Source organism: Aedes aegypti, chromosome 1 (genome assembly GCF_002204515.2).
Source record: "Aedes aegypti strain LVP_AGWG chromosome 1, AaegL5.0 Primary Assembly, whole genome shotgun sequence".
Classification (NCBI taxonomy): domain Eukaryota; kingdom Metazoa; phylum Arthropoda; class Insecta; order Diptera; family Culicidae; genus Aedes; species Aedes aegypti.
In genome coordinates this window covers 160,850,938-160,878,016 of record NC_035107.1, presented here as the reverse complement: position 1 = coordinate 160,878,016, position 27,079 = coordinate 160,850,938, and the positions used below count along the sequence as shown (strand labels likewise).

The 27,079-nt window shown below is 37.8% G+C and overlaps 1 protein-coding gene across 2 annotated transcripts in view; it reads left to right on the top strand.

Annotated features, from left to right (window-relative positions):
* Positions 1-27,079, top strand: part of LOC5580226 (protein unc-80 homolog) — a 123,016-nt gene that overhangs the window by 4,177 nt on the left and 91,760 nt on the right. For both annotated transcript variants that reach the window (XM_021852541.1, XM_021852543.1), the window contains exons 2-6: positions 2,281-2,529; positions 11,970-11,996; positions 16,649-16,669; positions 16,772-16,917; positions 16,987-17,149. In XM_021852541.1, the coding sequence (XP_021708233.1) occupies positions 2,383-2,529; positions 11,970-11,996; positions 16,649-16,669; positions 16,772-16,917; positions 16,987-17,149 (504 nt within the window). In that variant the 5' untranslated portion in view covers positions 2,281-2,382. The remainder of the gene's footprint in view (positions 1-2,280; positions 2,530-11,969; positions 11,997-16,648; positions 16,670-16,771; positions 16,918-16,986; positions 17,150-27,079) is intronic.

Below are 27,079 nucleotides of genomic sequence, written 5' to 3'. Positions count from 1 at the left end.
AATAATAATCGATAAGATGTTCTGAACATTCCAAATATTACATGTGTAATCTTTTCTACATCTGGCACCTGATTGCTAAATGGATTTGAATTTGGATAATAATGACGAATAAATTTTCATTGAAATCTGTTTCCTAACAACGAATAATTAAAAAACAATCCTCTAGTATAACTAAATGTCTTATCAACATATTATAAAATCTATTGTACCCTAACTCGGTACTGTTCACTTCATCAATCCAATCAAAAATTTTTCCTTTTTTCTATATTTTCAGATGTAAACTATTTTTTCATGGCAACAGCAGCAAAAGTAATACAATTTAGCCAAAAATGTAAACAGGAAAAAAGTTAATTTAAATTGTTTTCCAAATTGTTTTTGAGCGCTACTGCAATTTAAACATTAATTCGTTTGATTATCCTTACGGTTCAGTCAGCAAAAAATATATCAAAATCTGTATTGAACTTCTGAATTCCAATTTTTGGCTTTAGCCCAATTGCTAAGGAAAACAAATAAAAAAATTGTAGGGCGGGGGGTTGCTTGATATGGTACGTATTTTCCAAGGGGGGGTATCAGCATTTGTGACGAAATGCTACGAGGGGGGAGGGGGTGTAAAAAATCAGTGAAAAAATGCTACGTCATTTATGGACGGTCCCTAATATTGTTGAATAGGTATTCACGTGAACTGTGAATAGAGATTCACAGTTCAAATCACTTAGTTATTCATACCCGGTTCCGGTAACCCGGAACATCCGAAAAGTATGTTTCCATTGCAGTTTTGTATATGAAATTCACATCGGTACTATTCAGTTGATGGATATTTTGGCATATTTTTTTTCTGTAATAATAAACCAATTACCGACGCACATCCCCTGAAAAATTCGGTCCAGTATGGTCCATGCGGAACCGGTTCCAGGAGTCCCGGAAGGTGGCCAATCTGGACAATTCGATGAAATTACTAAGATTTATGCCCAAAAAACCAAATGAGTTGTGCTAAATTCTTTACAATTTTTTATACTTGGATGTATTTTGCCAAAAGGATGAATGGATGGTTATTCTGGTCCTCTTGGAGCACCGGAATGGCCACCGGGAAGCCCGTAATATGGGACCACAAAGTTTTAACACCCAAAGTAGGCATGCGACGGCTCAATCTTCATGATTTTGAATCCCTGTGACTTTTCTAGTTCAATCATTGATAAATGACTATATGGTATAAATAACTAAGACTAGTTTTGATTTAAGACAATTTTGATGTTCTACAACCTTACTAAAAGCTTCAAAATTTGTTAGAAAACAAAAAAAATATGAAGAACTCATTGAACGTCATGTTTCATAAATTGAAAATTCACATTTAAGTCGTTTGCGCCACCTCTAAACCTTAATATTCAACTATAAAATTTCCTGTTAATGAGATTTGAATTCAAAAGAGCACACGAATTTATGGTTTTGAGAGCTTTCGTAAAATAAGCCGCTCTCCAATGGGCATATATTGAACAATAAAAATGTGACAACATTATATTTAATTTATACATCAATTTAAAACGTCAGTGTTTAAATAAGTTCATGAAATCAAAAGTTCGACAGTATCAAGTGATGTGAAATTTGAGGTGCAATCAACAAACAACGAATTGCCTATACTGCTTAATTATTTAACACAAAAATTAACCCTACATTTTAATCTGCATAAATTACGTGCAGCATTTGAGGGAAAGGGATCTATAAAGTGTGGTAATACATGTAAAGGAAAATGCTTGATAGAGGAAGGAAGATACACCTAAAAATACTATGTATTTTTAAGGTGAAACTGTTTGGACCATCTTTTAAGTATTCACTAAAACTTCAAAGACACAAATCCCGCGAATAAAGGATCCAACAACAGTGTACTTTTTATTTTGGCTTTGTGCACTAGCATAAAGCTTAAAATAAGAAGATCAGAAACGTTTGCCAACTATTTCTTCAGTTTTGTGCCTATGTAAGCGTGAGTAGAGGCACAAGTCAGCCATTGTGACGGACATCTTTGAATTCTGAAATGTTCCAAAGTCATGTCAAACCCACCACCCAATGCATGGGTTTATTTTTCAATACGGTTTAGGGACAAAAAGTTGAATGCCAAAGGATCTAAGTGACAAAAGGTCAAATCGTATTTTTCTTCGACATTTTATCCTTTCAACTTTTTGTTTTTCGACCTTCTGCCTTTTCGACGTTTTGTCTCTCGACCTTTTGTCATAGATTCATCAAGCACCTACTAGTGTATACTCCTTTTTTTATCTCGACGCTGTAAAGCTTTCCACAATCCACCCTTCAACCTCTGCCATCGCTAAAGAAGCTATTCGTAATCGTAACTGTTGCTTCGAGCGCCACTAGGGTGCTGTTCAGCACAGCGACATGGCTGCAACCAGTGACACCACAAATCCAATGGACGAAGGACTACAGGACCTGGGGGTGCCGGTGCCGGTTCAGACATTCCTTTGGCAACAAATAGCCCCATTCATCCGACCCAAGCTAGGAAAACTGCATGAAGCCAGCTGTATGGTAAGTTGAAATTTTCTGTCTTGTTTATTAAAAATTGTTTGATGTCGATTTTTATTCATTTTTTTATTAATAACAGAGTGTGATTTTTGTTTTTTGATGCTAAATTCAATGATAACAAAATTTTTAAATAGGGTCCCCCACTACAATATTTTCAAACACATTGGAGAAAACAAATCTGCTATAAATTGGTGCTTATCTACTAATGATTTTTCGGATATATGTACCTTGTGAAGTTATTGCTGTACATCTCGCCTGTCTATGTGCGGTTTTATTGTTTGTGATCTGTCCTACTAAAATGTACCTCTCAGATGGTTATTGTTTGCGATATAAAAAAAATGCAAAAGGGTTAAACAACTAGATAAATACAAACGGAATATGTTCCATAATAAAATAGTATAATCACTAAAATATGGAAAATGATCTAAACAATTTCAAACAACTGTAAATGTAGGCCCATGTTTTGACGTAGGGAAAAATTTAACTTCACTTTTCAGTAGTTATTTTGTTACCATCTAGGTTTTCTAAAAAAGTTCTTTTCATAGTTTGTAATTTAGATTCTTCTTCTTCTTGGCATTAACGTCCTCACTGGGACATACCCTGCTTCACAGCGTAGTGTTCTTATGAGCACTTCCACAGTTATTAACTGAGAGCTTTCTTTGCCAAAGTTGCCATTTTTGCATTCGTATATCGTGTGGCAAGTACGATGATACTCTATGTCCAGGGAAATCAAGGAAATTTCCATTACGAAAAGATCCTGGACCGACCGGGAATCGAACCCAGACACCTCCAGCATGGCTTTGTAGCCGCGGACTCTAACCACTCGGCTAAGGAAGGTCCCAATTTGTAATTTAGATGTTTTTGGTTAAATTCCTTCTAGCAGGGCAGATATCAAGTCTATTTTCGAGAACTTAGTCTCTATTTAAATGCAAAATATCTTATAGAATCGATTGTTCTAATTCTCTGAAGAGTTCTATAATTTTTTTTTCATCTGGTTCCTGTTTATTTTTTCTTAGTTCCTGTTCTTTTTTAAATTTTTGGTTCCTGTGTGGTCTTTTTCGGTCTATTTTACAGTTCTTATCTTTTAGATACTCAATCGCTACCAGTCCTGCAATAGAATCACTAACTGTCAAAGCCATACGTACCCTTACATTTTACATAGGTACAACAAACCTTCAGCGTACAAAAGTCGACCAGCATATTTTCATCAGCATTATTCTAATCAAAAGATTCATTATTATTGTCTTTATTAACGAGGCTTTCAGCCCGTGGCTGGTTCACCTCGATCAAAAGATTCAATTTTTCTGGCACGATACGTACCACATTGTTTCTAACTATGTGAGAAGATTGTACCCAATTGGAATACCTTGGTTCCCCGAATAGCCCAGTTCCCCAAAAAGATTTTGGATCTCATAAATGTCGTAACTTCACTCATTTTTGGGTGGTGAATTGACTGGTCATCTGATATGCGCCCTTCTTTATTTAGTTAGCAGTTCATTCGAGTTTCACCAACTTCGGCGTCTTTGGCAATACGTGTTTAATCACGAATGACAATATATCTCTTTCTTGTAATTACTTATTATTCTTTCTAGTTAACCACGCTGTTACTGAAGATTATTCTAGTTTTTTTGTAATGCATTACTTTTCGAGGAAACGGGTCATTCGGGTAACTGGAATTTGCGGAAAAGGGTCATTCGGGGAACTGACGTTCGGGTAAATGGCGTTCGGGAAAACTAAATTCTGGGAAAAATAGCACAATTGTAGTGAGATACGCTTTAACAAGTATTTTATAGAAATCTGAGAGAACTTGAACGAAAATTGGAAATATAATTGGGAAACTACTTATTCTTATTTAATGAAGTGATACCAAACTTTTTATTTACTCAAAGATTCATTATACAGGCTCAGCACATCTTTGTTACAAATTATTTTTTTAAGCTATTGTAATTTTGGTTGAAATTGATTAATTTCCACTGTTTTTTAGGTCTGTTTTCTATAATGCTCTCAATGTCAAACAAATGAATGAGGAAAACAAGTACGATGGTGAACCTCATTGGCTCATGTACGAACATTATCTAACACATGTGAGTTTAGTGCTACAAATTGTGTCTACAATACAAAATCGGGAGATCTCATTTCGGGGTGACATTGATCACACATCAATGCGATTATTGCTGGGTTATTATTGCTGGACACGCGATCAGCGCTAATTTATTCTGAAATACTGGAACTATAAGAGGATAACGAACTGACATGAAAACATACACCAACTTTTCCGAAGAAACACCCGATTTGCAAAGTGTTTATTCGAATAGTTTAGCATATAAACCAAGTTGCTATGACAGTTACCCGGTGCTTAGTAAAACCATGCAAAAACTAGAAAATGAATTACATGGTATAGTACTAAACTCGGGTTTTCATTAATTTATAGGTATTCCACTAAACAACTTTTCTACGAGACTTGCCGAGTAAAAACCGAGTTCTGCAACTAGTTGCGAACAACTTTTTTTTTGCAATTTCGCAGAAGACCCTTGAGGGTATCAGAAATCATATCGGGATGCATTCAGCATTATATTGCAATTTCTGAAAATCGGTGGGTAGTTCATTACGTAGTTCGAAATTCTAAAGCATTCCACACATAATAAATTTCACTTATTCCCAATGCTTTTGTGTAGATTTGCAATTTGAATCACAGATACATTTCATTAAATTCATGGTTGTTCTATAAGATTCCCAAAAATCAAAACATGAATATTGGAGTAAATTGATTTGGTCGACCTAGAAGTAAGGGGAGATTTCTTAAGTACCGGACAACACCCTGCATTAGCTGAAAAGGAGTCTATTACAGAGATTAGTGTTTCCCTGTAATAACACATGTTTGTAAAATGCATTCATTGTTGAGGAATTACAAATGTTTGGAATCCAATGAAAAACGACGTATCGCCTCATATTTGAACTTAATTATCAATGTTTCTGAATATGATGTATCAATATAAAACTTACGAAAATAATCAAAACTAATCTTATTTTGAAAGCATATTAAAAGAAACCATGGAAAAAATAAAATTCTAGTCTTGCATCTCATGTCCCTTAGTTTTGAACAGAGGAATTTGCTGCAAGATAACATCGTTATTTCCGCACTGGTATCTCAAAATACATGCAATTCCCATTGTTTTTGATAATCACGGCATAAAACTAACAATAGACGTCCGAAAAATTAAAATTCAGAACAACATCGTAAAACTGTTTTTTTTTTTCGTCATATATCGAGCCATTTTGGTATTATAATACAATAATTTTGATATTAAATTACACCACTAAAATATTGTATTGATATTTCTAAATTTATTTTTGTGCGAAACAAAAGTAGTTATATTAAGCAGAAATGGTTAACACCCATATACCCAATCATTTTCGAGCTTAGAATTTAGTGGCTTAGGTGTCAGGTACTGGGGAATTTCCCTCTATAGCTCATACAATATTTTTAGGTGAACGATAAATACCGATGCCATTATGATGTAAATTATAAGAAAGCAACTAAATCAGAATATCACAAAGCTGCCCCACCGGCGATTCTTAAAATACTTCCTAAAAATGATACCCATATTGATGTGGTACGAGACATGTTCTTCTATAGAGTTGTCAGTGCAACTGATGGTTCTGAACATGAACAAGAACGCATCAGTGTAAATCCTTTGAAATATGATCAAATTTGAAAACCATGTTAGAGATGTAAAGATCGATCCCATAAATGGTAATTTCGCGGGGATCCTCAGGGCACCTCAAATTTCCTGTTAATCACTTTATTTGCCACTAAACATTTAAGCCAAGCTTGTGAAAACGCAATTAAGGGAATGATGTTTGATGTTCACTGGGGAAATAATTCCGGGTGGTCACATTCGGTACTTTCTAAACAGTTCAAAACTCTGAATTTATAATGTTGATTATATTGATAGATTTTGATCATTTGAGCAAATAAGAATGATTGCAGTGCAAATTAGAATTATTGCAGTGAAATAACGAACGAAAGTCCCAAAAATAGTGCCGACTAGAGTCAGTGACCTACCGAAATAACTGCGACCACATAAGTGTTCTCGAGTTACTCTGGTCACTTATAGGAACTCGTACATATATACGAGTATACCGTAATCCGGAGGCAAATTGATCACTATTTTACAACTTTTTGTTATGTTAACCTTCGGAATTTAGATATTGTCAAATAAATTTCGACAAAATCAGTACTCCGTTGATCTTTATCAGTTTATTTAATCGACTTTTCATTAACTAATATTTAACATCATAAAAATAGTTTTAATATCAAAAAATTAAAATGACACACTGGGCATTTATTATCATATAACAAAGCAGGTTTAAGAATAAAAAAAATCCTATCTACTAAATTTGGGTCTCCTTATTTTGTAAATCATGTCAAAATTCTTACAACTCGAGTATTTGATCATTTTACTTACTTATTTGGCTTGACATCAATTATCTTGATAAAGCCCCGCCAACAATATTTCGCCAGTTCACTCGGTTCATGGCCGCTTCTCTACATCCTCGACTGTGACCCACGCTCTCCAAGATTGACTCCTGGTGCACCTGGTCAATCCACCTAGCTCGCTGCGCCCCACGCCTTCTTGTTCCGACCGGATTCGTAGCGAACACTATCTAAACAGGATTGTTGTCCGGCATTCTTGCAACATGCCCTGCCCAGCGATACTGGGTTCACCGTAGAGTTGAGCGAGCTCGTGGTTCATCCTTCGCCGCCACACGCCGTCCTCCTGCACGCCGCCGAAGATCGTCCTTAGCACTCGGTGTTCGAAAACCCCAAGAGCTTGCAAGTCCTCCTCGAGCATAGTCCACGCCTCATGCCCATAGAGGACTACCGGTCTTATGAGCGTTTTGTATATCGTGCATTTGGTCTCACCCCCGCTGAATCTTTCTTGACCGCAGTTTCTTCTGGAGCCCATAGTAGGCACGACTTCCGCTGATGATGCGCCTTCGTATTTCCCGACTAACATTGTTGTCAGCCATCAACAAGGATCCGAGGTAGACGAACTCGTCCACCACCTCGAAGGTATCCCCGTCTATCGTAACATTGCTTCCTAGGCGGGCCCTGTCGCGCTCAGTTCCGCCAACCAGCATGTACTTTGTTTTCGACGCATTCACCATTAGCCCGACTCTTGTTGCTTCGCGTTTTAGGCGGGTGAACAAATCTGCCACCGTTTCAAATTTTCTCCCAATAATATCCATGTCGTCTGCGAAGCAAACAAATTGTGCGGATCTCGTGAAAATCGTGCCTCGACTGTTAAGTCCGGCTCTCCGCATGACACCTTCAAGCGCAATATTGAACAACAGGCACGAAAGTCCGTCGCTCTGTCGTAGTCCCCGCCGAGACTCGAACGAACTGGAGTGTTCGCCCGAGATCTTCACGCAGTTTTACACACCGTCCACCGTTGCTCTAATCAATCTTGTGAACTTCCCGGGAAAGCTGTTCTCGTCCATGATTTTCCATAGCTCTACGCGGTCGATACTATCGTATGCCGCCTTGAAATCGATGAACAAATGGTACTCACGACATTTCTGGAGGATTTGCCGCACGGAAAAGATCTGGTCCGTTGTCGAGCGGCCGTCGATAAAACCTGCTTGATAGCTTCAGCAGGTTTTATCGACGGTTGCTCGACATTTTATTGCAAAAATAAACATTAAAAAATTGAATAAACGGTTTTATGAGCAAAAATCTATGCATGCTATGCTGTATGATATCAAAAATGAGTTCAGTAGTTCATACTTAGGCTTGCACAACATTTTACATACTGAAAGTTGCATATTGGCATAGCACCAGTGGATTTGTTAGCACCGACATTTCCAATAACGGTGTCTTTTTCATGTTACCTTATAACAATAAAATCGACATGTCTCAAATTTGAACTGTTGAAAGCCAAGAGACGAATTCCATCCAGAATGAGTCGAAAAAAATAATAATCGTGCTCGATAGTCTTCGATTTGGATTAAATTTTGCATTTTGACTCAAGAATAACTTTTGAAAATGGCCTATGAATGTTTACTTGCAACTTATTTGAAAAATTTTAACTCCGAAACTGTTGATTTTGGAGAAAAATGTTTTTCGAAGAAGTAGTAGTGAACCGTTTGGACAATGAGAAAAAAATATACACTGAAACAATATTTTATGTTATTTCATGGAAAATTTAAAAATAAAACAAAAATTTTATATTACACAAAAACCCCATTTTTAATATTTTTAAATTTTTACTATTGATAGTGTACAGATGTTTGAGACAAAATTTCATGATGGAGAAATTTTTAACAAAAAAAGTTTTTCTAAGAACAACTTTTGACCGATATAAAAAAAAATATGTTTGTCAAAATTAGTACGTTCTGATAATACAATAAGAATCTTGAAATTATTCTGAACCATAATGATTATATGGAGAATTTCTCTAGAAGCAGCCATTTTCGAATTATATCGAGTTAAATGCAAAAAATATGATTTAAATATTAAAATAGGTAATTTTTATTAGTTATTCGCGATTCTCCATCAAGGAAAATAAGTTAGTGGAAAGAAATAAGGTCTTTACTCAGGTAAACGCATTATTATTGATGGAGAATCGCGAATAATTAATGAAAATGACCTATTTCACTATTTAAATAATATTTTTTGCATTAAACTCGATATAATTTGAAAATAGGTACTTCAAGAGACATAATTCACATAATCATTATGGTTCATAATCATTTCAAGATTCTTATTGTATCAACCTATTTGTTTTGACAAAACACCAAAATTTTTAAAATCTACTAAAAGTTGTCATTAAGAAAACTTTTTTATTAATAATTTCTCCATCATGAAACTTTGTCTCAAACATCTGTATACTATCAAAATTCTATGGTGAGAATTTGAAAAATATTAAAAATGGGGTTTTTGAGTAATTCAAAATTTAAGTTCTATTTTTCAATTTTTCATGAAAAAACATAAAGTATTTTTTCAGTGTATATTTTTTCTTGTAGGCCAAACGGTTCACTACAACTTCTTCACAGAACATTTTTCTCTAAAATTAACAGTTTCAGAGTTAGAATTTTTCAAATAAGTTGCATGCCAAAATGTATAGGCCATTTTCATAAGTTATTCTCGAGTCAAAATGATTGATTTTTCTATGGAAAACCCTTATTGTATCATACCAAAAACATGTGCAAAATTTACTGCAAATCGAAGATGGTCGAGTTCTGTGACTGACCGATTTGACATGGAATTTGTCAAGACCTTCCTTTTTCATTTGCTGCCTTTCTTTTTTCGCATTACCAAAAATAACCTTTTGATTAGTTCGATATTATGAATGTCTACGTGATACAGGTTTACGTTTTCTTAAAGATACCATATACGGTTTATTTTTTGAAACTTCCATGACTAATTCATAAATTTCCGTCGGAATGCATTAAATTAAGAAGATTGATTAGGGTTTTTGACCTTCAAACATCTATGATTATCGTTTCCGTGTTTTTCAAATAAGCTGTGGATGATTCGTTACTTCAAGTGTTGGCATAAACCTTTATTCTTATTTAATATAATTTTATTATACATAGCTTTCATTTCTTTTCATTTATAAAAATAACCTTTCATTGGTTTGACATTTTGAATGTTGACAAATTTTCTTAATCTTCTATATTAAAATTCCGGAGTCGGTGGAACTTGAAAGAACCGCCAACCAAATAAAGAAGGGTGAATATCAGAATCAGATGACCCAAAATAGGTCATTCGAGGAAAAGGATTATTCGGGGGATTTGCATTTGGGTGATTGACGTTTGCTGAAACGACATTCGGTGGACTGACACTGGGGGAAAAGTAGCACAACCAAATGTATTATAATTCTAATCACTGCTTGTTTTTCAACATTTGGACCCTTGGAGAATAGACGGTCGAATATTAAAAGTAAAGTTACATATTTGTAGCCAAATTTTGCCAGTTCAGACAAGACAAGCTTTAGAGATAAGTTGAAAGAACAGCTTATTTAAAAAAGAAGGGTAAATTATCTATGGAATGCAAATATTTGAAGATGGTGCATATTGACATGATCAAGTATGTAGATATCTTAGACTCATCTTCGATGCTTATATATTTCGAAGCAAGTACCTCCCCTGTTCATTATCTTTGGTGGTCAATCCAAAAACTAATCAGTTGACATACTGACCTGCATGATGGTTAAAGTCAACATTGTAGAAAAATAGTTTTTTGGTAAATGGTCCTTCCGGGTAATGGTTTTCTGGTAAATGGTCTTCCAGTAAATTGCCTTCCGGGTAATGTCGGAGAACCGTGTATCCTTTGAAAAATACGCGTAACTCGACCTCAACTGTAAGGCCGTCTTCAAGGTCGTGTAAAATTTTTTATTTTTATGCAAAATGACTATGAAATGTGTTTGACTTTATACGAAAGGTGAAAGAATTAAAAAACTAGTCAGTACATTTTGTTACTTTTCCTATTTGACGGAAAAATCTTCTTAAAATTCGGAAGGTTTGAAAATTAGAGAATTATACACTGCAGATAACTGAAAATCCGATCTCGGGCTATCATGCCGAGGACCTGGGATCAAAACCCCGAGGTAGTCAATCGACTTCCTTCGAAAGGGAAGTAAAGCCATTGGTCCCGCGATGAACTAACCCGTGGCTAAAAATCTCGTTAGTAAAGATAAAAAAAACTGAAAATAGACCAAAATGAAGTTATCTTTTTTTGCTTTTGGGACTTTCATTAAAATGTAGTTTCAATTCATACTGCACTAAAATTTAAGCTCACAGAAGTAAACTACGATCTGCCAATCTATATCTGTGCGAATGTGTACCGTAATTACTAACGATAACTGCTATTAGCATCGAAATGCAAACGTCGAGTCCTGTGCAAAGGATTCAGCACAGGCCCATCCAATACTCTTTCGATTTGTCGTCGCCTTGTGCAACGGGAAATATAGTGCCAACGGGTGTTATTATTTGATTATTACCACTTCACACTCAGCTTTCCTACCATTTATGCCAACAAGTCACCATTCGCTTCGAATCGTTGCCAAGTCGTCTTCCGAACGGAATCTACTTCACTATATAATTTATAGGACACGTTTATGACGAGTCAAGCTAGTGATGGCAACTCGAAAAAAAATGAAATGTGCGTCGTTTATTCATTTCCTTTACTGCTACAGCTTACGTTTAAAAATTGATTTGTGTTTTTATTATTGCTTTCTTTTACACTGCATTTTGACTTGTATATTTGGTTACCATCAGTTAAGTCTGTAAATAATAACTAAATGTATTTCTTCCAAACAATGTTTTTTCTGCTTTTTCTATTCTCTATGCGTCATCTGTGCATAAAACAATGTTTCAACAACATCGCTGTACTCGTTTAAAATTATGTTTATATAAAACAATAACTGTGTGTAAAGTATTGTCAACATGCACCTGGACATCATGTAAGTGTAAATAATGTGCCGTTTTTAAACATGTATCCTTTCCATGTCCTTGAATACTTGATATCTCAATCCATGTGCTTTATTAACTCCCAAAATCGCTTTATTTTCATCATTATACTCGTTGGTAAATCAAAAATCTTTAAATCCAATGATTATCAGTTATATTTTTTACAGTTGACAATAGTCAGTTTGCGAATTGTGTTATCGTTGAGTAGTGCGTAGTGTAGTCAGTCCCACCCCCCTAGATTTTTAACACCCAATGTTAAATGGCACTACAAGAAGCTCCATCTCTCCTAAAATTTGTACATTAGGTGACGAGAGACGGTTGACTGCTTATCCCTTGAAAAAGGTCCAATACACGGCCGAAACGTCGGGCTTAGCCAAACAAGCCGTTTTAATTTATTAGACTGAGAAAGCCATAAAATTTACAATTGTCCTCCCAGTCGCAACCCCATCACTATTTCAAAACATTGAACTATTAACTCTCAAACCCCCAACGTCTGACTTTTCATTAAAAATGAACTTTAAAAAATCATGACTTGGCCAATTATAAATCAATTTTGGATCTTTTGGTCTCAAACAAACCGCATACTCCTCAAGATTTATTGTGAACAGGAAAAAATGGGATTGGCCACTTGGTTCCGGAGTTATTCTGGATTCAAATGGGGTATATTCGTTTCGGAAGTGATAGTTCCCTTAGATTTTTCAAGATTAGCGGGAAGAAAATTATTTATTGTGTACTTTCTATAAGTAAAAAGCTGCCATTAGGTCGAATGACATTGGTTCTCATTGATTCTGGCCATTTCGGATACCCGGTCACTTGGCACCGGTTCCTGAATGTACCGAGCGAGGACATTTTCTGAAACTCAAAGAATACTACCGTGCGACGGCTCAAAATTCATGATTTTTTATCCAGAACATCATAGATATAATACCAAAGACCAATATGAGGTTCCGGCCACATCCGGATACCCCGGAATCGGTTCCGCTAGGGCCTCAGTGGGACACTTTTGTAATCTTACTCACTCATATCGTGCGACGGCTTAAAATTCATGATTTTTTATCCGGAACATCATAGATATAATGCCAAAGACCAATATGAGGTTCTGGCCACAGCCGGATACCCCGGAATCGGTTACGACAGGACCTCAGTGGCACATTTTTGTAAATCTTCTCCTTCATATCGTGCGACGGCTCAAAATTCATGATTTTTATGCTGCACATCATAGCTATTATGCCATGGATCAATATAATATTCTGGTAACATGCGATTACTCCAGAATTATTCTGATCAGACTCATATGCACTCTGTGTAATCTTCGTTGAATCCATTGAGATAGCTTTGGATCCATATCGATAAGTCCATGAGACATTTCTGACCAACCGTTTTTGTCAACATAAAAAATACGATAAAAAAACCGTGTATTTATTTAATTTCTTTTATCGCGGATTTAAATGTTGTTTTAGCAATTTGATTATCGAGTCCGACCTGTATTTGAATATAATACATATTAAGATTAGTTTGTTTTTTATTACACAATGCAACTAAATTATCTATCGGTACTACAGATCGGACTCGAGTATCGATTGTTTTTCACTCTGGATAATCGAATCCTCCGGATAATCGAATCACTAAAAAAAGTTGAAATTTGCGAATAAAGAACTCAAATATTTTTCATTCGTTATTATATTTATATGATGCAGTGCCGTAGCAAGATATTATTTCTAGGAACATTTGGGGGTCTTGAGAAGAACAAACATTTTTTGACCAACGTACACAAAAAAACTTTTTCAAACCCCCTTTTCTTACCTACGTCCAAAACTGCTAAACCATTCACATTGTATAGTGCAATAATAAATTATCTCAAATTTATGCACAAATACTGAAAAACAAGAATATCAAATATCGTACTCCGGATAATCGAGTCTAAAATTCCGGATAATCGAATCCCGGATAATCGAGTCCAACTTGTACTGAAATCTATATACAAAAAAATACATCATGGGTTAGTCCCCGATCTTGGTTATCTTAATGTTTCTTTGTGTCTTTTTTTTCAAAATAGTTAAATTTAATCCGTGTTTATAAATACAAAAGTATGATTAAAAACAACTGTTTGATTTTGACACGGTTCGATATTGGCAACATAATTTTTTTCTGGAATTCTGCTAAAATCAAACGGCACTATACCTTATCAAAATTTATAGAGTCCCTTTCATAAATGTTGTTGAAAAAATTAAATATTTAGAGAAAATTCTAAGACATGTTCGCTACAAATTCTTTTGACTATTTCATCCTATATATCCTTTATGACAACATGTCGTTTTTTAGAATTCGTTCGCAATGCTTAATACATTCTTATACAATTTATTGTTAACCTTGATGGAATTGATTAGAGAAAAGTATAATTTTATTTTTAGAATATCAGTTATTCTTATGGCAGAAGTGCTCCAAATTTAAATAATAAAGAAATTTGAAAATGTCTTTGAAAGTCATATGATGAAATTCTATATCATTTGTTAAGCTTTGATGCTGGTTCATAAACTACATCATTTTATTAATTTGTATTCGTCCTTAAAATGAAGCCATGTTTTTACAACTTGTATCCCTTATTATAGTTGTTAACGACAGTATTGAATTTAGTTGCCAAGCTCTTCCGTGAGCTCCTCCCAACCAAATTCACCTAGCATCAATTTCTCCAGACCACCAAGTTCCGTCCAACACTGTTGACCAGTTCTTTAGATGAGTCAGCCTTCGCATCACGCTGAATTTGTTCAACGCGTATTGACCTTCAAATCTATATTCGATTTTCGCCCATGCACTCTTCCTCCACACTACAGTTCAGCCTCCAGGCTATATCTCCACGAAGAGGTTCTGCTTCCGCGTCCAGGCTCTGTTTCCTTCGAACCAGCCTCAGCATTTTGTTAAGATTTCAAGTATCTAGTCAGAACCTTTATATTGATTTATGGAGTGATGCTGTTGGATAAACAATTCGGGGTATCCGGATGTAATCAGAACCTCATATTGGTCCACGGCAATATAGCTATGATGTTCATGATGACAATTCATAAATTTTGAGCCTTCGCACGATATGAGTGAGTAGGATTACGAAAGTGTCCTACTGAGGCCCTCCCGGAATCGATTCCGGCGTATCCGGATGTGGCCAGAACCTCACATTGGTCTTTGGCATTATATCTATGATGTTCCGGATAAAAAATCATGAATTTTGAGCCGTCGCACGGTATGAGTGAGTAAGATTACAAAAGTGTCCCACTGAGGCCCCACCGGAACCGATTCCGGGGTATCCGGATATGGCCAGAACCTCGTATTGGTCTTTGACATTATATCTATGATGTTCCGGATAAAAAATCAGGAATTTTGAGCCGTCGCACGGTAGTATTCTTTGAGTTTCAGAAAATGTCCTCTCTGGGTACATTCAGGAACCGGTGCCAGGTGACCGGGTATCCGAAATGGCCAGAATCAATGAGAACCAATGTCATTCGACCTTCTGGCAGCCTTTTACTTATAGAAAGTACACAATGAATAATTTTCTTACCGCTAATCTTGAAAAATCTAAGGGAACTATCACTTCCGGAACGAATATACCCCATTTGAATCCGGAATAACTCCGGAACCAAGTGGCCAATCCCATTTCTTCCGGAACACAATGAATCTTGAGGAGTATGCGGTTTGTTTGAGACCAAAAGATCCAAAATTGATTAATAATTAGCCAAGTTATGATTTTTTAAAGTTCATTTTTAATGAAAAGTCAGACGTTGGGGGTTTGAGAGTTAATAATGTGCTTCAGTGCGACGTCATATTTTTTTTACTTGTTTCAGGTGAAGGAAGTCGTTGACCTGAATATATATAAAAAAAATCAGGTTGATAAAACTCAATGGATTGCACATGAATTTTCCGACATTTGATTTTTTACACTACACAGACTAAATGAAGAACATTTTGAAAATTACAAAAATAATACTAGAAGAAATCATTTATACCTCTTGTGTTTATGGATAAGCGAGGATTATTCAAATATGCGATGTTCGTCAAAAGCTCTCAAAACAGTCCTTTTTTGAAAATTTGCTTCTAAAATATTTCTTTGACTAAATCTTACCGACCAAAAAATATGCTTAACGGATAAGGTACTTTTAAATTGATAACATATTTAGTTTTCTGACACATTCGGTCTTATGATTCTTTATCCTTACATCATTCAACAGAAGAACAACATTCAACAGAGAAGGACTCTTCACATAGATATAAAATTAAGAAAATATCATCTTAAGTATACTTTCAAGTTTTCGTCGTGTAATTAATAAATTACCTAAAAATAAATACTGTATAATTAGAAATGACATAAAAAATGCAAAAATCTATTACTTTTACCGTACCATAAGAGCGTATCGTTTTCTCACATCATGCTAACAAATTATTAGTTCATCGCTCGCTTTATTTCCTCTTCTCTGTTCCTGCCGTTGAGATATCAAATATTCAGAGCAGTCACATTCTGCTAGTTATTTTATTGACTATCACAACGAGGTTCATTTGAATATCCTATTCTTAAGCTCATTTCAACGAAATCATTCTTCTCTAAACCTAATTCCATGAACTCCATGGCGTTCATCATTTGCACATCCTGTTGCGGTTTCAGGAGCTCAAGGAGGCTTGTAAGGTATGTTTCAGCTGATTCGTTTATGCGGCGATAAAGTGAGAGAAATGATGAATATTTTATTTATTTTCCACTTGGTGCTGCTCCTTTCCCAAAACACTGTAGTCATTCGAAAAGTCGCTGGTACAAAACATGTTCTATGGCTTGTCACCATCGCTTGAATCGGCACTGAAATCAATTCCCCGATGGAGACTAGTCCAGGCCGCTTTACCACACGTCATGCACTGTGCCGGTGCACTCATGCACAATCGGTAAAATTTGAGCAAACATCGTTAGTAACTGGGGTGCTTTTAAGCCAAACGATTTTTTTTTTCTTCCAGTGTTAAGGATTTACAACCGTTGGGAGCAGCCGAGACAAAAATTCTTTACACGCTTCATTGGATATTACTGTTTGCAGCCGAAGAATGTGCCGACGACGATTTGGAAGCAAATAAGGAAGTCAAAGTCAAACAAAGCTATCTGTTCTCCATACCCACTATATCGGTAAGAAAAACATGGATAATCAAATCCGCATGGATTTTGTAAGCGATTTTGTGAGATTACGAGAGTCATGATGATTTTTAATTATGAAGTCAGAACATTGAATTTGGGGAACTGGTGGTGCTCCTCTTATTCTTCTTTCTAAAGCTACGTTCCAACTGAGACATAGACTGCTTCAGCTTAGTGTTCTTATGCGTGCGGCAGGTACGAGTATACTATATGCTCTGTGAAATCGAGTAAATTTTCAAGCTGAAAAGATCCTCGACCGATGGGATTCGAACCCACGACCCTCCTCAGTTTGGGTCTTGCTGAATAGCTGCGCGTTTACCGCGACGGCTATCTGCGTGCGTGAAGGAAAACTTATATATTTTCGATAGTTTTGTAACATTTACCCGCAAGATGAACCAAAAGCAAGATCGGAGAAGCCCAAGTGTTGCCACGGGGTAGATATGGGCTCGGACCTCTTTTAGCAAACTCGCATTTGTGTGTAGGAGTTAGCTTTAAGCTAAAAAAAAATCAGTTTTATTATGAAATTCATCGATATACAATTTTAGGTTTACTCACATAATTAGTCCTTTATGTGTACCAAATTTCCACCGATTTGTGGCAACTAATAATTTTACAGTTTTAACGTCTGTCGAAGTAGTTTTGTTTGTTATTAAATTAAGCATTGAGTATTGTAATGAGGAATTATTTTAGAGTTTAACTCACTGCATGTAATCTTCACTTCTACTGTTTAATTATTGCCCTATCAGTCACTAGCATTTCTGTAGATGATTGTTCTCCTATTCATACTCGTCATCGGCTGTACGGGTGGTGCAGAACGTGCTGAACCGTGTTGCCAACACCAAGCATTCGTGTTTTTTTTTCGTGTCTGTGCGGTTCCCGTTTCTCGTTTGCGCGCAATTTTTGGCAGTGCATAGGAAAAGGCCAAGCAATCGTGTCCGGTTCGCGTTGTGCGAGTGCGAAAAGATATTCGTGTTCAGTCGAGGATGGATTACAAACTGGTGAGCTCGTTTCATGCTTATGATTACTCATTTATAGCGATGCTACATTACTTTTGTATTTTTCATCCAAACTATGGATAGTTCGTCACTACAAGTGGCTTATTCTGTTTTAAATAATTCTAATATACATCTACCTTCCTTTTTTCCGCATTACCAAAAGTAACCTAGGATTAGTTCGATATTATGTATGTCTACGTAATACAGGTTTACGTTTTCTTAAAGATACCCCATACGGTTTATTTTATGAAACTTTCATGACTATTTCATTAATTTAAGTCTTCTTCTTCTTCTTGGCATTAACGTCCTCCCTGGGACAGAGCCTGCTTCTCAGCTTAGTGTTCTTATGAGCACTTCCACAGTTATTAATTGAGAGCTTTCTTTGCCAAAGTTGCCATTTTCGCATTCGTGTATCGTGTGGCAGGTACGATAATACTCTATGCCCAGGGAAGTCAAGGAAATTTCCATTACGAAAAGATCTTGGACCAAACGGGAATCGAACCCAGACACCTTCAGCATGGCTTTGATTTGTAGCCGCGGATTCTAACCACTCGGCTAATTCGGAATGCATTAAATTAAGAAGATTGATTAGGGTTTTTGACTCATCTTTCAAAAATCTATGATTATCGTTTCCGTATTTTTCAAACAATCTGTGGATGGTTCGTCACTTCAAGTGTCGGCATAAACCTTTATTCTTATTAAATATTATTTTATTATACATAGCTTTCTTTTCTTTTCATAATTAAAAATAACCTTTGATTAGTTCGACATTTTGAATGTCGACGAATTTTCTAAATCTTCTATATTAAAATATCTTTTCACCGCGAGACAAAATGCCAAAAAGTTTAAGGTAAAAGTCGTATTATTTGTTACCGGCGGGTAACATTTGCTTGCAATTAATTACGAGTGCTAGGAAATTAGGGAATATATTGTGAAGCTAAAGCGAAACCCTAACGGTCAATTCATACTTCCCGCCGGGGCGTGATGCGTATGAAGAGCAAAACTGGGTGCATGAGTGTGGTGGGTGATCGCCTCCACTGAACGATAGCTGGGTGTGGGCGGAAATAGAGGCACGAGCGAGTATTCGGTTAATTGTGGAGGGAAAAGGCGCGATCGGATGAGATTGAGGAGTCAGTCGATAACCAACAGGCAATCGAGCACAAGGCTTCTAAGCCCAAGCAACAAACTTGGAGTGATAATAACCACCCACGTGTGTCAAGGAGAAACGCTGTGTTAAGTATTAGCGTCCGATTTCTATCGAACCGTCGGTCATCCCCGGGGTCGCAAAGTACGTTCCGGCCGACTAGACCCGCAAACTAAGAGCTACGGCCGTCATCTACCTAGCATCCATTTGCGGAGAGGTGCTCTATCACCCGAGAACGGGGACCTCGTGCGGAATTCCACGTTAAGGCTAATCAAGTCCTGAGCGCTGTCATTACCACCTTCGGAAAGCGATCGACCCTTCTTCGTGCCATCCAGGGCCCCAATGGTGCCGCTGCCGCTGTTCACGCCTCCCACCTCCGCCGCCACACCGTTCATCATCGAAGCCACCCCCTCGTCATCGTCGGGAATTCCCTGGCCAGTGAATCACAGGGCTATTTACAACGCCTAATAAACCGGTTGACCGTAAGTACCTGGGTTAAATTTAGGTTCTTGTACTCCGAAAACTCCCCCAGTGCACACAATACCCTGAGACCCGGAACCAGAAGAGGCCGTGAGTGCCCACCCTGGAGGCTGCCGTTGGCTCTAGACCAGCAGCCTGGGGCTGTAGGCCGGTTTCCTTCTGAAACCGAGCGGTGAGGTTCCGGGGTCAAAAAAGAGGTCTTATACCTGGCGCCCAACGTTTAAAATAGAAAAAGGTTCTCAGGAGGGGAAAAATATCGTCAGATATTTTTTTCTTCTGCACGTTGGTGGAGTTTTCTTATCGATTAGTTTCGTGTCCTTTGCTATGCAGTTTGAAAGTGCGCACAATTTTAATTTGGGACTTACTAGTCCAATTGAAAATCAAGTTACTCAGGAGTTCGAAAATATTCTCAATCAAGAGAACGTTTTCGAAAATGCCTGGGAGACTGATTTGGTAGAAGTGAGAACTATTATTAAAAAAATCAAAAATATGAAAGCTCCTGGCGATGATGAAATTTTCTACATCCTCATCAAGAAACTTCCAGAAAGTAGCTTATCATTTTTAGTTGATATATTTAACATTTTTTTTTTCAATTAGCATATTTTCCTGATAAATGGAAAAATGCTAAGGTTGTTCCAATTTTAAAACCAGACAAAAATCCTGCAGAAGCTTCTAGCTATCGTCCAATCAGTTTGCTTTCCTACATCAGTAAACTTTTTGAATAGGTTATTTTGAACAGAATGATGGCCCACATCAACGAAAATTCAATTTTTGCCAATGAACAGTTCGGATTCCGCCATGGACATTCGACCACTCATCAACTTTTACGTGTAACAAATTTGATCCGTTCCAACAAATCTGAAGGCTATTCTACTGGTCTTGCTCTTCTAGACATAGAAAAAGCATTCGACAGTGTTTGGCATGAAGGTTTGATTGTAAAATTAAAAAACTTTAATTTTCCAACATACATTGTTAGAATAATTCAAAGTTATCTGTAAAATCGTACACTTCAGGTTAATTATCAGAATTCCAGATCTGAAAGACTTCCTGTAAGAGCTGGTGTTCCTCAAGGCAGCATTTTGGGACCAATATTATACAATATTTTCACATCTGACTTACCTGAGTTACCTCAGGGATGTCAAAAATCTTTGTTTGCTGATGACACAGGCCTCTCCGCCAAAGGACGAAGCCTGCGTGTCATCTGTAGTCGATTGCAAAAAAGTTTGGATATTTTTTCTTCATACTTGCAAAAATGGAAGATTTCTCCTAATGCTTCCAAAACTCAACTAATAATATTCCCACATAAACCAAAAGCTCTTTATTTGAAACCTTCAAGTAGACATGTTGTCACGATGAGAGGGGTTCCAATAAATTGGTCAGATGAAGTTAAGTATCTAGGGCTCATGCTAGATAAGAATTTAACTTTCAAAAATCACATTGAGGGCATTCAAGCCAAATGTAATAAATATGTAAAATGTCTCTATCCCCTTATTAATAGAAAATCAAAACTTTGTCTTAAGAACAAGCTTTTGATATTCAAACAAATTTTCAGGCCAGCCATGTTGTATGCTGTACCAATATGGACTAGCTGTTGTAATACCAGGAAAAAAGCTCTGCAGCGAATTCAAAATAAAATTTTGAAAATGATTCTGAAGCTTCCTCCCTGGTATAGTACCAATGAGTTACATAGAATATCCAATGTTGAAACATTGGAACAAATGTCAAATAAAATAATTAATAATTTCAGGCAAAAATCGTTACAATCTTCTATTGCCACGATTAATGCGTTATATGTTTAGGTTAAGTTAGGTTAAGTATATTCAAAGCGTTTTTTTTTCTATGAGAAATGTATGTAATGTTTGAAATGATACTAATAAAGATATTAAAAAAAAAAAAAAAGTTTCGTGTCCTCACTGGTCCAATTTTCTCTTGAAAAGTTAGTGGTTTTTTTGTTTGCATTTTGGGTGCTAAATTTGAAGCACGTGGTGAAGCCGATTGGTTGTTGGTCGTAAAAAGGAGTGATATAAAGCTTCGACTTGTTCGGACTAAATTGTAACCGACATACAGGCTTCGGGTTTCTTTAAGTGTTTGACAAGCCCCAGTAATTCATATTGAAGAGTTGTTCGAAATTAAGCACGTCAATTCCTACTTTCATTAAACACTCATTACTCAAGAATGGCCCGTCGTTCGTTAGCCGGTCCGGATCTTGGAACACTATACCATGGCTTGCGTCCAGATCACCTCGACGCAGGAGAGCTAAACTATGAGCTACTGCTTCGAAGAAGGGCATGAGTTTATTATTCATTACGATTTTGACCCAGAAGCTGACTTGGAGGTTTGTAGAAATATTTTGAAGGAACTGCAAAATATTTTGAGGTCCAACCCTGTAGATCGTGTGACCTTTTGTAAATCTCGATTACTGCACCTGGGTCATCGATTAGCAATGATTAAGAACCATTCCACAGATCAAATTAGAACTTAAAGTAACGACGAGTTCAACAAAGTACTTGAACTGTTTTCAGAGTATTTCTGGACTGAGGAGCGATTTTTCACAACTGGTGGAGAATCGAGCGGTGACTCAGATGCCGCAGAGGGAGGAATTCCGACAAGGACGACTGATGCGATGGCTTCTGTGTCGGGTTCAACGGGGGCTATCCCCAAACAACCAGATTTATCGAAGTTTGTCACTAAAGACGACTTTAAAAGTACGATGACCGATATTGGGAGCCTTATTCAGGCACTATCGAGCCAATTAAAGGGGTTGAGAGAAGAGATACGAAAACCTCCAATTCCCTCACCCCGAACATCTCTCAACAAGACAAATCCGTTCGTAATGGACGAAGCACCCCAAATTCCGGGGGCTGCGACAAACCCATCGAGCCCGGCAATCACGACCACTGCAACTACAAGGACGGGAATATCCTATGGACCCCCTACCAGCAGTGTATCGCTGAGAGATTTCAACTTGATTGGTTCAGCTACCGCGTTGCGTTCAACAGCAAATACCGATATGCCATTTCACTTCCCAGGCGGTGAAAGTTCATCACCGAATTTTTTTGAGGTGGGTTCACAGGTCCGACCTACCACCACAATTCAGGGTAGCATTCCTTACCCTCGGCCGGCGATTAACGCTTCGGATGCCAATGATTCGTTTTGTCGAAAAATTAACGAACTTTCTTTCAGCCCGTTATGGATGGGACACAATATTCCTTCCTCAAACATAAATGTCCAAAATATTCAAAGTAATCAAAATTTAGCGGCATCAGCACCTTACAGGCCATCATCGATGCCGCCGGCAACGTCGCTAAACACGCAATCGACTATGCCGCCGAATACTTTACAGACTTTCCCCTCAAGTATTCCTCCTTGTCCAATGGCGATTCCACCGGCAATTCCGCCACGCAAGACGACGCCTGTCTCGCAGTGGAAAGTGAAGAAATATTCTGGTACTGATCATGGCCTAGAGCTCAACGAGTTTCTTTCCCATGTTCAGCAATTGGCTATTTCCGAACGGGCCAGTGACGCTGATTTATTTGATTCGGCCATTCACCTCGTTGAGGGACCCGCTCTATGCTGGTATTCCACAAAAAGGAACCAGGGGTCACTCAGAGATTGGCATCATTTTACGGAGGAACTGAAAAGGGAGTTCAAACAAGAAAGAATCTTGTGCGATAAACACCGGAAATGAGAATCCTCCATTTACGCGGACATTCGTGAACCGAAATCGTCAAAATGACTTACCTGGGAATCAATCCCAGCAAAAATTCAGTAAACCGAATCCCAATAACCCGAAATCTGAAAACAAACCGATCCCTTATAAGAACTTTCCGGTAAAAGGGGCGAAAACCGATAGTCACCCGATTGAACAAAAATCCGGCGGTAGAAAACCGAGTTTTCTGGCCAAGCTGATATCCGATTATAGGCCACCAAGTGAAGGCGAATGCTTTAACTGTGGGGATGACCACGAGCTAGTAAAATGTCCTATTCCACGTAGGGTATTTTGTAGTCAATGCGCCCTAAAAGGGTTTACAGCAGACAATTGTCCGTACTGTATAAAAAACTCGAATGAGAAGCCCTAAAGGCGCAGGGTCTTCCTTTTGCGCAACCGGAGCCATCTCCGGAACCATGGTTGCCTGATTTATATCGCTTTTACGAGCGCAGATCAGTCAACCCAGATGAAGATTATGAACACCCTCAAATCCATAAAATAAATTTGAATAATGTAAACGATAATCGACCACATACCACCGTTAAGATTTTTGATTTGTCAGTAAATGCTCTTCTAGATTGTGGTAGCAATTTATCTTTTATCAATGCTGCAATTTTCAAAAAACTAAGAAATGTTCGGCTCAGAAAGCCAGCATATTCCGTCGAATTACAGACCGCAGATGGCTCACCTTTAGAAATTCTGGGAGAAGTTCTAATTCCGTTTACCTTCAATGGTAAAACAAGAGTTTTGCCTACCCTAGTGGCACCCAGCCTGACGAAGGAGTGTATTTGTGGGATGGACTTCTGGCATCTCTTTCAAATTCATCTGGCGATTGCTACAATCTCCGAAGCAGATGAAGAGACAACATCCAAACACAAAAATGCAGGACCGAATTTATCAAAAGCGCAGCTTGAGCGGCTAGAAAACATCAAAAAAATGTTTAAGGTAGCCTACTCTGATGCACTCGAAACTACTCCTCTCTGTGAGCACCACATTGTTCTCAAAGAGGAATGTCAAACGAGCAAACCAGTAAGACTTTACCCGTATCCTATCGCACCAAAAGTTCAGCAAGGTTTGTTTGCTGAAGTGGATAGATTACTCGCCCGGGGAATAATCGAGGAATCTAATTCGGATTGGTCACTCAATATCGTACCAATTAAAAAAACATCCGGGGTAATACGGCTTTGTCTCGACGCTCGCAAGCTAAATGAGAGGACCGTACGTGATGCATATCCTCTCCCGCACCCTGGACGAATACTTGGCCGTTTACCTCGGGCCAATTATCTCTCCACTGTCGTATTCCAACATTAGGAATAAATTGAAATTACAACGCGATACAAAATTTAACTGACAAAGAATACCGAAGTTTTTTTGTTTTACTTAGCAGTGAAAACGCGACTGTGCTTGTCGAAAATCGATCACTGAATGAACTCCCTTCTCCGTTGCATTTTTTTCTCTTTTCTTCAAAGTTCGCGGTCTTTTCCGGTCAAATACCTGCGTTTCTCTATCGCGTCAGTGCTTTTCCGTTTTATCCCATCACTTTCACATATCCAATAGCTTTTTTTTCGGTGTATCTTGCTATAAATAAAATTCTAGTGAAAGCTTGCTAGAAATGTTTCAGATGATTTTCGCCTGAAACATTTCACATGCATGAGTTGTCAAATGAAATACCGTTCAGTGGATTTTTGTTTATTTACATCTCAGTAGTCTTTGCGTACAGCTAATCACAGTGCTGTTTTCTTCACTACATCCACCATTGACCTTACCGAGGCCTTTTTGCAAATACCGTTGGCCCGAGAATCAAGGAAATTCTGTTCGTTCAGTGTGCAAGGAAAGGGGATGTTCCAGTTCACCCGCCTTCCATTTGGTTTAATCAATAGCCCAGCAACGCTTGCGCGCTTGATGAACCGAGTATTAGGTCAGGGTGAACTGGAACCGAATGTCTTTGTCTACTTGGACGACATCGTCATAGTAGCAGAGACATTCGAGGAGCACGTACGGCTTCTCGTAGAAGTTGCCAGACGCTTGCGGGAAGCTAATCTCTCGATTAAATTGGAGAAATCACATTTCTGCCTGACTGAAATCCCATTTCTGGGTTATGTACTTTCTTCTGAAGGTCTGAGAATGGACCCTGAGAAGATAAGGCCCATAGTGGAGTATGATAGACCATCCACTATCACAAAACTTCATCGCTTCATAGGTATGTCGAATTACTATAGGTGATTTATCGCCGAATACAGTAAAATAACCGCGCCTCTTACAGAACTTCTCAAAACGCAGGCGAAGACTGTGAGATGGACGCCTGAAGCGGAAGAAGCGTTCCAGGCAGGAAGGAAGTGAAGAACAAGATCGGCTTTCATACATGGAAAATGTCTATCTGAAGCATCGAGATACTTTCGATGCACTCATGATTAGAACGGAAGGGCAACAGACCAATGTAGACATCGGTGTCGAACTGGAAGGCATGACCATGGCCAAAAGAAACTGTAGCTCAATACAAATGAAACAGTTAGCTTTGTATACCATTAATGGGAAATACAGAAATCGTCCTAAAATATATACAGATGCTTCCAAAGACAGGAACGTCTGTGGTATAGGAATCTTCGATGAAAAAATGAAAACGAGGTACTGCTATAAACTACAAAACGAAACCAGCGTTACATCTGCAGAGGTGATAGCCATTCAAACAGCACTCACAATCATCGATCAAAACGAGGCTCATGATTACGTTGTACTCACCGATTCCAAATCGGCATGCCTGATGCTGCTGGAAGCGCAGGCGGAAGACAGCAGGATTGACGTCATGCAGGATATTCTAGAGAAGGCCACTCGGTGGAACGCCAGCATACAATGGATACCAAGTCATATTAACTTGGAAGGAAACGATGTGGCTGACCTCCTAGCCAAGCACGGTACTGAAGAGACGGCGATCAATATGACCAATAAGCTGTTCGATAAAGATGCTTCCTGGAAGATGAAACATGAGGCGAGAAATGCTGCTAATACCTGGTACCAATCATACGCCGAAGAAAAAGGACAGAAATTTTACCAGCTGCAAGAACAAATCGAGAGTAAACCTTGGTTCTATGGAAGATGTTTCGACAACCGAGAGATCCGTTTACTAAACAGGCTGATGGCAGGGCACGATTATTCTCGCTATTGGCTTGCAAAGATGAAGATTGCTGAGAACAACCTCTGTGAAATATGTGACGAACAAGAAACTGCAGAACACTGCATTCTACACTGTGTTCGATATGGACACATCCGCGCAACTTACTCGTTTGACTGCCGATACCGAAATTTAATAGAGATGTTCAAAACAAAAAACGAAGATCTACTGAAGGAGATTTGTCGATTTGTTAATGAGTGTCGATTGAATATCTGACACCACTAACGGACAACAACCCAGGAGCAGGGCATATAGTCAATGACACTAGCCCTTCACAGCGCGACAGACAGTTTGTCAGTCGCGACCAGAGTTAAGAAGAAGAAGAAGAATCACAGTGCTGTTTTCTTCACTACATTGCTCGTCTTCTCTACTCTGTATCAAAACTTTTTTTTGTAAGTATAATGAAAACGAAAAAGGAATCACAGAT